The sequence below is a fragment of the Osmerus mordax genome, chromosome 18, assembly GCF_038355195.1.
Source record: "Osmerus mordax isolate fOsmMor3 chromosome 18, fOsmMor3.pri, whole genome shotgun sequence".
NCBI classification, from domain to species: domain Eukaryota; kingdom Metazoa; phylum Chordata; class Actinopteri; order Osmeriformes; family Osmeridae; genus Osmerus; species Osmerus mordax.
The window spans coordinates 1,708,600-1,723,897 of record NC_090067.1 but is presented as its reverse complement, the minus strand read 5'-3'; the positions used below and the strand labels follow the sequence as shown (position 1 = coordinate 1,723,897).

Sequence of the window (15,298 nt, the reverse complement as noted above, 5' to 3'; positions counted from 1 at the left end):
ACTTGTTTAACTACATGCTCTTATGGTTCTTCCCTTTGGCACTTATTTTGGTTGTTCACAATGTGTGCTTCATGTTTTGGCTACTCGCAATGTTTTTGTGGCTATCTTGTTGTTATGATCAGTGACCTATGCACTTTGTAAAGCTCTCTCTTGGAAGTCGCTTTGGATAATAGCGTCTGCTAAATGAATAAATGTAAATGTAAATGTAAGTAAAGTGACTTACACTCTAAGTGCTGGTAGTTGCACGTGTGACCTCCCACAGAGTGTGTGTTGATGCCACCAGACTTGTGGTGGGTTAGTAAATCGTTTGTGTGCGTGTTTGTGTCAGGCTGTACAAGCTGAGGAACAAGCAGAGGATCTCAGTGTCTGCTGCCTCCAAGCTGCTGTCCAACATGATGCCACGCCACCCACCGGGACGCCTACTCTGGAGGAGTGGTCAACCGTGAGTGTCTCTGCATGATCGACCAGATTTCTTTGCCTCCTTTTTGGGGTTTATAAACAGTAAACAGTGAATGTGTGCTTATTGTGTTGTTTGTGTGTGTTACTGCGAATTTGATTTTCTAAACCTAGTGTGTGTCGTTTGCTGTAGAAGCGTTGGTATATGGAGGTACTAGCACGGTGAGGTGTTTTTGAGATGTTTATGTCTTTATGTGTCTGTGCATTTGTGCGTGTGTGTACATGCGTGTGTTTGTGTGTGTGTGTTCAGTGTACCACATGCAGGAGGACGGCTGGATAAAAGTGTGTAAGGAGGACGTGTCAGAGCTGATCCATCGCTACAGGAAGGGCATGTTCTGATCCCAGATCAGCGCAAACACACACAAACATTCACACAAACATACACTTACATATTAAAATACAAATAATCTGTCAGTTCCTGTCTGATGTCAACATGCTTCAAATAAAATTAATTAAACTACTGTTTTCCATTCCTTTATTTACATTGATCTAAATTATATTTAATGTAACTCAGAATAAAATGTATTCAACCAATGAGTGCTCACAGTCATATTGAGAACAGTGTTTATAAACAGTTGAAAGAGGAAGTGAAAATGACATTGTGTTATCACACCACCTCTCCTGGCTCCACCCAGATACAAAACCAACCTCCTGATAGGCTGGATCTGTGTCCATGCCAACCTTCACTTGCACCAAGCTTCCAGTTTGTTATATGAAATATAACCCACTCTGTATGTACTGGTTAGGTGTTCATACATCTCACTAGAATAGTGTAAAAACTATATTAAAGACATTAGACACTTTTAGTAGACTTACACCAGGACCCTAGTTACCATTTGTTTGATGTTGCACTTATGATACTTATTCTGCTGAACTGTACTTTACTATTGTACACGCAATAGTTTGTTGCACCCACTGATCCAGGTATGGGTGGGGCTGTGTGCACCGCTCTTGCCAGGAGCTCAGCTATTGGCTCGTTTCTAAATATTTAGCTAAATATTTAACTAAATATTTAGCTAATATTTAGTTAAATATTTAGCTAATATTTAGTTAAATATTTAACATTTAGATTTAACATTTAGATTTAGATTTAACATTTAGATTTAACATTTAACATTTAGATTTAACATTTAGATTTAGATTTAACATTTAGATTTAACATTTAACATTTAGATTTAACATTTAACATTTAGATTTAACAGTTCTATAAAATATTATTTTATTATTTTGCATACTGCTCTGGATAAGTTATGACATGTATTTAGATGAATTTCCCTCTAAATGTTTAAAAAAGTGACAGTTGAAAATTGTGCTGCATTTATTTGTACTAAATGTGCGAAAAATGAGCAGGATTAACGGACGTGCAACCTTTTCAAACGGCGCCCCATAGTGGAGTGCGCCCCCGTGCCCGCGCCCCGGTGCCCGCGCCCCGGTGCCCGCGCTCCCAGGCGCCCGCGCCCCGGTGCCCGCGCTCCCAGGCGCCCCCGTGCCCGCGCTCCCAGGCGCCCCCGTGTCCGCGCCCCTGTGCCCGCGCCCCCGTGCCCGCGCCCCCGTGCCCCCGTGCCCGCGCTCCCAGGCGCCCCCGTGCCCGCGCTCCCAGGCGCCCCCGTGTCCGTGCCCCTGTGCCCGCGCTCCCAGGCGCCCCCGTGTCCGCGCCCCTGTGCCCGTGCTCCCAGGCGCCCCCATGCCCGCGCTCCCAGGCGCCTCCTCGTCCGCGCTCCCAGGCGCCTCCTCGTCCGCACCCCCGTGCCTGAGCTCCGGCCCCCAGGCCGTCACCCGGACCTGCCCCTACCCTCTGCCCTGCCTCCGGGCCGCCCCCCGGACCTGCTCCGACCCCCTGCCTTGTGGGACGTCGGGTGACGTCCCTTGAGAGGGGGGTACTGTCACGGCCACAGCCGTGCCCCCCTGTTTTTGGTTTTGCCCTGTCCTAGTGTTTCCCTGTCATTGTCTTCACCTGTGTCTCGTTCTCGTTAGCGTTTTTGTGTCCACCCGTGTGTCGTTTGGTTCTGTGTATTTAGGTTTCTGTTTTGTGTCCGGTCTTTGTCTTGTCATTACTACCCATGTCCGTGTGAGTACCCTATCTGTTTCCCGTTTTTGGATAATAAAACCCTTTGTTTCTACAATGCCTTGCATCTCTCCTGCGTTTGGGTCCTACCCCACCTCACACCCTGACAGAAATAGGGTTAGAATTATGCACTTCTGACACTTGCTCTTCAGCTGTACTATGTACCATTTGTCTAAAAAGCATCTGCTAATTGAATAAAATGTCAATTTATGAAATCATTTGGCTGTCTAAACCACGTGAAGTTTATCTTCAAATAGAACTATGTAGTGTAGCCAATGTGAATTGGCTAAACTCACTGACCACCCGCGCCAGCGAGAGTTCAAGCCCAGATGCAGGCAAGACAGGAACACTATAAGATCACATGTAACACACAGCTGCATGAACATCTGGTCCATGCTGCTGTGTGAAAAACTGAATATTGTTTATAGGTCGGTGAGAACACTTGGAATAACAAACATGGACAACCTGTAATTTCTTCTGGCAAGTTTAGAGATTTTTTTTATATACATAAATGTGCAGTATAAATGAAAAGACACAAGACAAATTCCCCTCCATTTTTGTACATTTATTTTAGATTTACAGTACAAGTGAATTTTATCTCAAATGTATGTTTAATTACAAACTTAAAAACCTTAACTAAAAGAAATGTTTTTAAGTTACCCATATGCACTGCAACCCATCCAATAGTCCCACCACCACTTTTATCAAGCTAGTAAAAAACAATCCCAAAACATTTGAATGAAACAATAAGAAAGTACAAGAGATACTTAACTAAAATAGAATTCTTTACACTGCAATATAAACAAACATCCATCTGACCGGTATTGCAATTCTTACTCACTTGTAATCTTAAAACTAAGAATCAAATTAAATAATAAACAATTCATAGCCATATAGGCTTTATAGTTATATAGTCATGGCCATTGTTTGTGTGGAATGAACCAACATTGTTAAAACAGGTTGGACTGAGTTAGCAATAGTTGGATGGATTTGTTTCTGATGAATGAATGTTTGCATTGTATCTCTGTAATGATGTCTGTTTGTTACATGTGAAAGTGATTCATGCATGGAAGTGCACACCTTCTTTCTCAATAAAAGTTTTATATATTCTACATCAAAACAAGTAAAGGAATGAAACCAACCACTTATTAGAACATTCATTATAAAATCTTGACAATATTAAATGTTAAGCCAACATAATCAATATAAAGCTGTTGAAGAGTGAAGATAATTTATACACCATTCTGAGTTAAACGGCTATACAACCCTGAAGCAGAACATAAAGAAGACTGGAACCAGATTGAAAACATTCGGAAGAGAAGTTGGTGTTTACAAACTACTATCAAACAAATTACTCATTAAGATCTGATTGATAATGTTTATCTTTTAGCTGATCAGAGAAATATTTCAGACATAGAAAGATCAGTAATCATTATTTTTGAGTCATTATGAGAGAAGGTTCTGTTGTAGGTCAATTTGTCTTGGTGTCTTTCTGCATATCACTCAAGTGAGTTAGTTGTCTGTGCCCTCTCTCCTCTGCATCATTTCTGTAAAGACACACACAAACACACAAACACACACAACACCAGGGTTAACACTGACAGCATGTTGAAACTATACCTCACTGTACTACTCTACTGAATTGATCAAGTCTGTGATAGTGATCGTGTTTTTAGAAAGAATGAATTATGAATAAAATCAGTTGAACTAATAACTACACTCCTGTGATAAACACAAACTCCCTGAGATACTCACCTGTGATTGGTTAAACAGAAAGGCCTCATGCTTGTGGTGCCGTGTTATTGGAGGAGTTAGATCCATCATCAAAAGCTGCATGGAGAAACAACCAGAGCAGTTCAACTGAGCTGACCAGGAACACACAACTGACATGAAAGTAGTCACACATCATGGATACACACACACAATGTTGAACTACCAGAAACGTTCTTTTTCAAGTTTAAGAAGGATTGTCTATGTGATGCACATATAGGTATCTGTGTGAAAATAGATATAATGTGAACATAGTATACTGTCTGGATACTTCAGTTTAATACTCACTGTTAGCTGGAGCAAAGCCTGAAACACAGAGATGACACAGCATTATTAATATCACTAGAAGAATTATGATCACTGATCATCCCCATTATGAGCACTAGAGACATCCTTACACACACAGTGATGAGGTTTAAGTTCTTCCTCTCCTCTCACCTTTCTTGGCATCCTTCTTCTTCTTCCAGATAACGACCAGCACACAGACGATGGCGACCAGCAGAAGAACAGCAACCACAGCTCCAATGATGAGACCAGAGGAACCAGAACCTTCTGCAGCTGTAACAACCAACACAGAACATTCAGACTGCAGCTTGGAGCCTCACATGCTGGTGATGTCACATTCTATGGAGTCATTAGGAAGAGATCAGATGGTCACTCTGAGAAAGAGAGAGCCTTAATATTAAGAACATTCTAGAACTCTGTGTGTTGTCACCAGTAGCAGAACCCTCCAGGTGGAACCCTTCTTAAACATGGCATGCTACCAACAAGGTTCAGGGAAAAAGATGTACTGTATGTAAGAAAGTGTTTATAAGTATGAATAAGGACCAGTAATGTATATGAATAAGGACCAGTAGTGTATATTAGATTTAACAGAACATAGAGATACAACACTAAATAAATCTTCCCTCCATAATTATATCCTCATGTGAAGAAGTACATGAACACATGCATATTTGTATTTGTCTTCTCGGCCCTGCTGGTCTCACCTCGCTTGGTGTTCTCCAGTCTGGTGACAAAGTCCTCCTGAACCCCCGAGAGCTGAACCACACACTCATACCTCCCGCTGTCCAGGTCCTCAGGCTTCACTGTCAGGTGAACACTGTTCTGGAAGGTTCCGTCCTCGTTAGGTAGAACCTCTCCTTGCTCCACATCCTCGTACACCTGTTCTCCATCTCTCCTCCAGAACACCATGTTACTTCTGGGGTAGAAGCCTGTAGCGTGGCAGGTGACTGGAGAGGAGGGGCTCTTCTGGAACAGAGACACGGAGGGGGGGACTGGAGGAAGAGAGGGATCAGGAGATAGGGAGAAAATACTTTTTTTTTTAAACCATCACTGTCTTTCTCACAATTTTACAATCAAAATCATATTCACTGAAGTACACATTCCAGAAAGCATTATGGTTTACTGCTGTCTTCATCATATCAATAGTATGTGTGTACATAGTTATTAGGGGTGTAACGATTCACTCAGTTCACAATTCGATACGTATCACGATACTGGGTTCACAATACAATATGGATCACAATATTTTGAACAACATATTAAATTAAACATTTCAATAACATTCTTTGTTGTACATACAACTTAGTTAACTCAGTTCAAGCGATTCCTGTGAATGCAGTGAATGGACACGTGACCCAGGGCGCGTGCTGGTAGCTCAACCAAAAGGATAAAATAGATACATATTGTAATATTTTTGCATTGCTATATATTGTGCCATGATATATTGTTACACCCCTAATAGTTATGTGTCATTGTGGGGTCATGTGACTCTACCTGTCCTCTTCAGAGTGCTCTTCCCATAGTCCACATACTTCTTCAGCCAGTCAATACAGATCTGGGTGTAGTAGTTCTTATTGTGCTCAAGCCAAGCTCTGTCCTGGTCCCACTTCAGTTTGGTGATGAGGGCCTGCTGCACTGGAGCGATGTATCTCAGGTTCTTCAGATCCAGAGATATAAAGTCCTCACCATCATAACCATACTGATGATACCCATCTGTAGCTCCAGTCTCCTCATCCCACTCACAACCAGACATCCTCTGTAATGTGTGTACACCTGAGAGAGAGAGAGAGAGAGAGAGAGAGAGAGAGAGCACCACCATCAGTATCGTCCTGTCTGCTGAGTGTGAGAAGACATGGCACAAACACACAACATACTGTACAGTTTAACTATCAATACATGTTGTACAATAAAAGCTAATACTGTAGCAGTAGCAGGTTAAAACAGAGGACGGGTCTGTACCACCCACAGTATTCCATAGTAGGAGAACACACACACGCACGCCAAAGACATTACATCACAATACATGCAGCTACATTACATACTACATATATCTGTTCTACACCTGTGGTTCTGTACATACAGATACACACCCAGCTGATGTACACATGCAGATACACACTAAGATCCACACTGAGTAAGACAGTCTTGTTGAGAGACCAGAATGTTCCATAGGACAGGACCCTATCTCCTGTTCCTGTAGAGAGAGGCAGCTTGATGGACAGTAACCCCCCCGGACACACTGGTCTATCATGGGGGGGGCAGACCCAGTGTGAAAGTATCCAGAGAGACATGGAGTCCTGTTTTCGAGTGTGTGCTCTACCTCAGCTGGTCCCACCTCATGTCAGGGAGGACACTCTACCACACAGGACCACAGAGGTGCTCGCTCAGGATGAGGTCACACATCATGATGTCATCATCATCCAGCAGAGGTTCAAGCAGCCAGTCCTGAAGCTGACACCCCAGCACACACACTCTCTGTCACCGCTACAGGGAGTCAACACGACCTACAGCCTGCACAGTGTGTGTGTGTGTGTGTGTCGTCCCTCTCTTCTACTGATGTCACTCCTTCACCACTCAGACTGACTGACAGACTGACAGACTGGCAGCGTTACCACGGAGACATGGAGAGAGAGAGAGGGTGTATCTACACTGGTTGATGTTGCCGTGGTGACATCTACAGCACTGGGTTGGAGGTAGCCACTGTGTTCAGTGCAGTGGTGTTGCTGTAACGTGTGTGTGTGTGTGTGTGTGTGTGAGAGAGAGAGACGGTGTGTGGGAGGTAGGGGTGTGTGTGACCAGACCTCCAGGGAGATACCAGGGGTTCAGTATGGGTCTCTCCCTGTAGACTCTAACACAGAGGAGCGTCTCTCTGCTCTCTCCCTCCCTCTGCTGGGATGGTTTCTTACTTCCATCACCTCAGTCACATCTCAGGTGAGGACGGTGACATGTTCCTCTGTCGCTGTCACCAGACGACTGCAGGGCGGCTCTCATGGTCCTGCAGAGCTGACGCCAGCTGGCTGAGGAACAGCTGTTCCTGCACATCAGCTGACATGCAGGGGCGCACCACAACGCCTCTTACACAGACCCTGCAGGAGTTTGATACCAGTGACAGCTGATGTCATCGTCGACGTCACACGTTTAGAAGAAGTGTCCTGAAACCCTGAACTATGGACCACAGCGACTGGAGGAAGACACCAAAGAGACACTCCTTCCTGTTGAAGTCAGTCTGACGGACCACAGTGTTACCCCCAGCTAGTGGGCCTGGGCTCTGGGTGAGTCATACACTGTTACATCAACTCCTGCCACGCCCTCTTCCTCTCCTCCTGGGTCTCCCTAACCTGCTGCCCCTCCCCCAGCTCTCTCTCTCTCCCCCTCCCTGTGTGTGTGTGTGACAGAGAGAGAGGAGACAGTGTGCTGAGGCAGAGCACAGCCCACCAGCTGCTCTGTGTTCTCCATCCAGACCTCTAGAAACCCTCAGCCCTGCCTCTCCCAGACTGCAGCTCCTAGCCTCTCCCAGGCTGCAGCTCCTAGCCTCTCCCAGGCTGCAGCTCCTAGCCTCTCCCAGGCTGCAGCTCCTAGCCTCTCCCAGGCTGCAGCTCCTAGCCTCTCCCAGACTGCAGCTCCTAGCCTCTCCCAGGCTGCAGCTCCTAGCCTCTCCCAGGCTGCAGCTCCTAGCCTCTCCCAGGCTGCAGCTCCTAGCCTCTGCTCAGTCAGGCTGTGCTTCAGGACGTTGGCTCCTGTGTTGATCTAGTCCTCCTGCTGTGCCTGCTTGTCCCTGGCCTGATGCTGCTTCTCTCTCTGCTCCAGTTCCCTCTGCTCTGACTCTGGTCCCCGTCTCCAGTCCCGTCTCAGCCCTGCTCCCCTACCTGGACCCCCACTCTGCTGCCTGCTGGGACCCCAGTCCACACCTGCTCCCCCTGCCCCTTCTGACCCTGCCCCAGCTTCAGTCCTGCCTCCATGGCCTTACTCCGCCTGGCCCAGCCTCAGTCCTGCCTCCCTGCCCCAGCCTCAGTCCTGCCTCCCTCCCCCAGCCTCAGTCCTGCCTCCCCGCCCCTGCCCCACCCTCAGTTCTGCTCCCCCTGCCTCTACTGCCCCTGCCACATCCTCCATCCTGTCTCGCTGCCCCAGCCTCAATCTTACCTCCATGCCCTGACTCCTCCTACCTCAGCCTCAGTCCTGCCTCCCTTCCCCAGCCTCAGTCCTGCCTTCCTGCCCCAGCCTCACTCCTGCCTCCCTGCCCATACTCCCGTTGCCCCAGCCTCAGTCCTGCCTCTACTACCCCTGCCCCGGCCTCAGTCCTGCCTCCCTGCCCCTACACCCCCTGTCCCAGTCCTGCCTTCCTGCCCCTGCCTCACTCCTGCCTCCCTGTCCCTAATCCCGTTGCCTCAGTCCTGCCTCCCTGCCCCAGCCTCAGTCCTGCCTCCCTAACCCTAGCCTCACTCCTGACTCCTTGCCCCTACTCCCCCTGACCCTAACTCAGTCCTGCCTCCCTGCCCCTACTCCCCCTGCCCCAGCCTCAGTCCTGTCTCCCTGCCCCTACTCCCCCTGCCCCAGCCTCAGTCCTGTCTCCCTGCCCCTACTCCCCCTGCCCCAGCCTCAGTCCTGTCTCCCTGCCCCTATCCCCCCTGCCCCAGCCTCAGTCCTGCCTTCCTGCCCTTGTCCAAGCCTCACTCCTTCCTCCCTGCCCCTACTCCTGTTGCCCCAGCCTCACTCCTGCCTCCCTGCCCCTACTCCCCCTGCCCCAGCCTCAACCCTATAGACTGTACCGATATCAGACCCCCACCTAGACAACTCTATAGAGTCTAACTACTGTAGCTGTGGGATGACAGTCTGGCTCTGTGTGAGAAGCAGACATCTGAATTCAGACCTGGATGTGTTCTAACTTTACTGATGGTGCAGATGAACAGTGGAATGTTGGAGCCCAGGGTGTGTTCTGTGTTCTCTATGACTACAGTCTGTTACTACATCTGATACAAGACTGATACAGTACTGGAGCTTCACATACAACACCTCTGGACAGTGTGTGTGTGCTACAGAGTGATACGTCCATACATGTGCATCTGTGTGTCTGACTGTAGTCCTGTGTGTATGTGTACTCTGGTCCTGATGTGTGTGTGAGTGTGTAGTGTGTCCTGAGTGTGTGTAGTGTGTCCTGAGTGTGTGTATGAGTGTGTTCATAGTGAGCTCCACTGTGTGATGTTGAGTCTCAGTAGATCATGATGGTTCTGACAGCATCATATCCCAGACTCCTTTACTGTCAGACTGTGTGTGTTTGTGTGTATATGAGTGTGGATGTGTGTGTGTGTGCATGTTCAAGTTCAAGTGACTTGGATGTGAGTGTGTCTGTAGGGAATAAAACGTTGTGTGATATTGAGTCTCTGTATGTGATGTTGTAATGTTGTGATGTGTGTATGAGTGTGTGTGTGTGTATGAGTGTGTGTGTGTGTGATCTCAGAGTCAGACGTGCTGCTGCTCTGCTGCCCTCTGCTGTTCCCTCAGAGACAGGCAGGGAGTCTACAGCTCAGGGGCCGAATGTACCAAGGTGCGTACGCATGAAAATAGGCGCAGAAACGTGTACGGGTGTTTCTACACAGAGTTTCAGATTCATGAAAAAGCACGTGAGAATCTGCGTACCTTCTGCACACGTTAGAACCTGTGCGTACGCCAGGTTTAGAGATGTGATGCGGCGACACAGAGCGACCGAGAGGCAAACAGGAAGTGCATGCATAACAAATGACAGTTTGACTTGATCTACAGTGGGAGTCAATTGTGGAGATAATCTACAAATGATGCCAATTATCTCACTTCAGCCTGTTTAGCCAGAAAGAAAACGTGTGAATTTGGGCCATTTCAGCAGGAGCTGCAGACAGGTTGGGGAGAAGCCAATCCACCCTCAGTCATGTGACGCCTGAGGTGTGAGATGACATGATCCACCTGTCCCCAAAGTACATTAGATGACTTTATACTGCGGTTGAACAGGCCAACATTAAAGTGCAATTTGCAGCGAAAACCGGTTTCCCAAATGTGATCAGTGCCATTGACTGCACACGTTTCGATAAGGGCACAATGGGTTGATTAATTCTTTTTTTTTTTTTACTCCATCAGCGTTCAAGTAACTGCTACTCTAAGGCCACCAAACAAGATGCTCCTCCTATTTCGCTAATTAAGATCTCCATTTCACATTGAGTACGTTTGATCTTTTTCACCGTTTTTTTTGTTGCCTTAACCATTTCTCACTAAGAATCATTCATTGTTCACAATAGGCTAATTGAGAAGTTTATTGAGAAACCTGACAAAATATGGGCGTTTCAACAACCATGTCAGGTCGAATATGGGAGTTGACTGGGTGTGGACAAGGAGCTTGTTCACGTGCCACAATCACAAGTTAAGTGAAGTCTATGAAGACAAACGTGTGATATCGGTGGCGTACGCAGTGGTCATAAATCTGAGAAATGTTTGCGTACAGAGTTTTCCAGTTTTCTCCGTATGCACTTTTACAGATGAATTTACACAGAGTGTGATACAATTGGCCCCTGCTGGGGAGCACAACCATATACACGCACACACACACACATATACACACACACATATACACACAGTGTTGTTCTCCATGTGTCTGATCTATACAGACTCTGAGGACTACAAGGTGGAGGAGGGAGGTGAGAGAGTTAAGCACGTCTCTGACATCCTTGGTTTGGATGCTGCAGAAAGCAGCTTCAGATTATGAGGTCTCATGTATCTGTATGGAAATGTCTGAGGATGTGTTTGACATTACCTCCAGTTTGGTTGAAGCGCTGCTTTGCAATCTCAATGTTGGCCTTGAATTGCTGCTGGAAACCCATACGTTTGCCAGTTTCTGTCTCCCAGTACTGTGGATCTCCTTCAGCTGCCTTGTCCATCCAGTCCTGTTTGGGCACGTCTTTCTGGATGTTGCTGTCGTAGTAGTCTATTTGAAAGTCATCCACCATTCCTACAGCCACAAACTCTGGGAAGTTTGGGACTTGAGAGGATCCAGTGTGGAAATACTTGAGGGAGTGTGTCCCTGGAGACAGAATGTGAAGATATACAGACATGTTAGTCAGTACAGTAGAGCAGTATAGACTACTACTAAAGAGGTGGTGGTGTGTGTGTGTGTGTGTGTGTGTGTGTGTGTGTGGGGGGGGGGGGGGGGGTGCATTATTCCTGCAGCATTTACAAGATCAATACGAAATATAAACAATAATCATCCAGTTAAACGTTTAAATCTATAACATCTTACCAGAAAGCGTGAAACCCTGGTCATGTCTAGTAATGCAAAACATGTCCCAGCTGTGCTACATACTAGTGTACATAAAGTGGCTCCAAGTCTAGCTGTTGCTGTATAAATCCTTGCACTATTTGTACAGATTTGAGTTCATAGTATCCAACGGGATCATTGTGCAGTCCAGTACATTTAATTTCCTTCCTAACACAACCTTATGTCCAGGCAAGTAAAGTATACTTCTTCTGTGAGCAGTTTTAACCAGTATGTTTTTTAACCCTCGTGCTGCCTTCGGGTCACATGACCCAAAGGTTCATAACGAACCATCGTTGTGTTTACCCAATTTTACCCAATACAAAAACAAATCTAAATAATTTTCTTTTAACCTTCGCAATGTGGGGGGTCTGAGACAGCCCAACGGTTAAAAGAAAATGCTTCACTTTGTTTTTGTATGCGGTAAAGTTGTCGCAATACGACGGTGGGTCACAATGACTGATGGGTCAGAACGACCCGAAGATAACACAAGGGTTAAGTAAATGTTATTAGAAAGATGTCTACACTATTGAGAAAGTCTGGGAATCAAGCATTTCATTACCAGTAACTGGTACAATACTGTTGGTTGGTCTTGGTTGATCCTCTGACAGTTTTATGAAGAAATAGTGCCCCTAGCGGACGTTGCATTTATAAATTGGGGATCAAGAATTAATTATTAGTAATTAATAAAAAGTAATTATTATAAGCTATATCATAAGCTAAGAATAACTGATAAGGTCAGACATTGGCCATTTTATGACAATACAAATCACAACTGTCGGTCAGCCAACACTGGACCTGGTCGCGAGTCTCCCGGTCCTGTCCTACATCTATAAAGTTGAACAATGGATATTGGTGTTTTAAAAACCCACCGACACTGTATGACTTTGCTTATCCTGTGTTCTGCTCCTCTCTCTCACCAACCGTCTCTGGAGGAGGGGATCCCTCTCTGAATTGCTCCTCCCAAGGTTTATTCCATTTTTTTTCTCCTGTTGAGAGTTTTTTGGGGAGTTTTTCCTTGTCTTCCTTGAGGGTTTAGGTTGGTTGAGGGGCAGTTCTATGGGCATATGTGAAGCCCTCTGTGACATGCTTGCGTGTAAAAAGGGCTATACAAATAAATTTGATTTGAACTGTGAAACATTTATTTGAGCTACATTTGGTCTTTTGGTTTTCAAGGCTACTGTAGGTATACGTAAATTAATTTGACCTTAACTTTACTGATTCCGCAGTGCAGTCTATTGAATGGAAATTATGTTTTCTGGACATAAGTGTTTAACATATGTAATAACGATATCAATATGTGTCTGTTCAAGATTAAACTAAATTGAATAAGTAACCAGGATGAATCAGCCTATTGAGCCACTCATTGTGTTGTGACCTGTAGTGTCCAGGCTTTGCCACACAGCAGGCCAGGTAATGTTCATCAGTAAAGCCCCTTATTTGCAGACGCAAACAATATTTGTGACTCAAACTCTCCAACCAATTTATTTTTACAATTTCACTGTAAAAGCGTAAATCCGGAATCCTGAATCAATACCTGTAAAGTGTATTGTCAAGTCCTGTCCATTGTCCTTTGATAGTACAGTAGACTATCTGTAGTTTCACTAGACATGTTTTTCACTTACTGCAAACAGCACTGCTGCTTACTGGCTATTTACATTGTTTTTAAACACATTACCACTGTACATTACTGTGTGCATTTACGTACTTTTAAAGTGTTATCCTGTATTGTGTTATTACTTGCTTAACTGTACTTCATGCCACTGCAAACTGCCTTTCAAGAACAAATAAAGTGCACTGAATTGAAAAGAAAAAAGCACAAAACTTTGTTCTACTCAGACGTTGTATCTGATTGGTATTTGAATGTTTAAGATGTAAATCTTGCCTAATACTTAAATCTAAAAATAAAAGGTGTGTATATGTAGGTGCGTTTCTCCCCACCCAGGTGTAACTAGTTACCAGGCAGATCTGACACAGCCACGTTACAAAGTGATTAATCATAGAGCAGAATGGAGCCACACACGGTTGGTTAGCTGAACATAGAGGACAACCAATGTCTAACCTCAGATACTCAAGTCCAGTTTTTGTCAACACTGTCCAGCTCACATTGTAGCTCATACCAAGCAGATGTAGGCTTAGCATAGCTCACTGAAATGAAGTCTCTGTGACAACATATTTTGCTTAGCCTATGAGATAGTTTGACAGATCAAGGCCATACTTACAACTACACTCTACTTACTACATCACATTTTATTATAATATGCTGTTATAAAGGGATACTGATTCTGATTGTATAGGTCTATTTACTGATTAGAGCAAACAGAAGAGGCAAACGAAATAATCGCATATTCGATTAACCTTTTACTGTTTCACTTTACAAACACATTATCAAAGAACATTCATGCTATTTAAATATACGTTTTGTAATTTAAATTATGTATAATTTACTGACCCGCGTGCGCTCCATTTATCACCAGGAAGAGAAGAAAGAGGACTTTCATTTTTATGTTAGCCGCAGAATGTAGCTAAACAAGAACTTCACTCGACGCTTCTTGCTGAATCAGAACTGACAGAGACTGACTTTCCCTGTCAAGAAGTAAGGCGACAATGATGAGAGAACGTAGCGCTCTTACCGGTAAATACTCATATTCTGGCGATTTGAGCCAATGAAAATTAAGATTGCTGTTGCGCGTCATTAAAATCCAAGGCAGACAAAGTAGAAAAGGTTTGTTTTGGAAACCAAAAGTAAGAACTCCGTTGAAATTACGTTCAAGCCTCTTATATGGCCTGTTTATGCTACAGTTTGAAAGTCAGAGGATTTTGTCCATGAGCTTAAGGATTTAATTAAAATATAATTGTATATCGGATTCATATAATCATCAGAAGAAAATATGCAAACTCATTGCTCATAGTTAAAAAAAATAATTATAGTTTCTTCAGAGGTTTATGCCAGTCTTAAGGTCAGGTGTTATCATGACCTTTGGTTGTTGTGCAGCCTGAGTGTTGAAGGAAGATCAAGTATCTGAAAACAACAGCATCCCAAACAGCTTCATTCTGTAATGAAAAGTATGAGACTACGTAACCTGTGGTGGTTTGGTGAACCCATCCTGTAATGATCGTCAATGTTTTGGCTATAGTTCTCTTCCTGTCAGCTATGTCTTAAATCCTACCTATAGACTTTACTTTACAGAATGAGTCTTTGTCATGTTGTGCTGGAGCCAGGGTGTAATGAGGCCTCTGTGTCTGAACACCAGATGATATCTTTGTCTGCTTGACTTACAGAGTGTGTGTGTGTGTCCTGTAAGGGTTGGTCACAACCAAACTACATTTAGAAATCATTTAAAGTACTAGAATGTATTGTACTATAAAAACATACAGTTTAACATTAGTGAAAATTTGTGAAAGTAGCACAAAATGACACTGACAGTATGAATGTTGTATATGTATGT

The 15,298-nt window shown here is 44.7% G+C and overlaps 1 protein-coding gene and 1 long non-coding RNA gene across 2 annotated transcripts in view; one reads left to right on the top strand and one right to left on the bottom strand.

Moving 5' to 3' along the window:
* The first annotated feature begins 397 nt into the window (after nt 1–397).
* Nucleotides 398–15,298, top strand: part of LOC136962698 (uncharacterized) — an 80,222-nt gene continuing 65,321 nt past the window's right edge. Inside the window, exons 1-2 of the long non-coding RNA XR_010878921.1 lie at nt 398–442; nt 707–870. This is a non-coding gene — a long non-coding RNA (uncharacterized lncRNA). The remainder of the gene's footprint in view (nt 443–706; nt 871–15,298) is intronic.
* LOC136962692 (major histocompatibility complex class I-related gene protein-like) lies at nt 3,072–14,456 on the bottom strand. Its single transcript, XM_067256571.1, has 8 exons — nt 14,302–14,456; nt 11,352–11,618; nt 6,071–6,349; nt 5,281–5,568; nt 4,730–4,849; nt 4,580–4,597; nt 4,277–4,351; nt 3,072–4,068 (listed from the first exon to the last, which is right to left on the bottom strand). Exons 1-7 carry the CDS (start codon nt 14,348–14,350, stop codon nt 4,302–4,304), a joined length of 1,071 nt encoding a protein of 356 aa, XP_067112672.1. The 5' UTR covers nt 14,351–14,456; the 3' UTR covers nt 3,072–4,068; nt 4,277–4,301.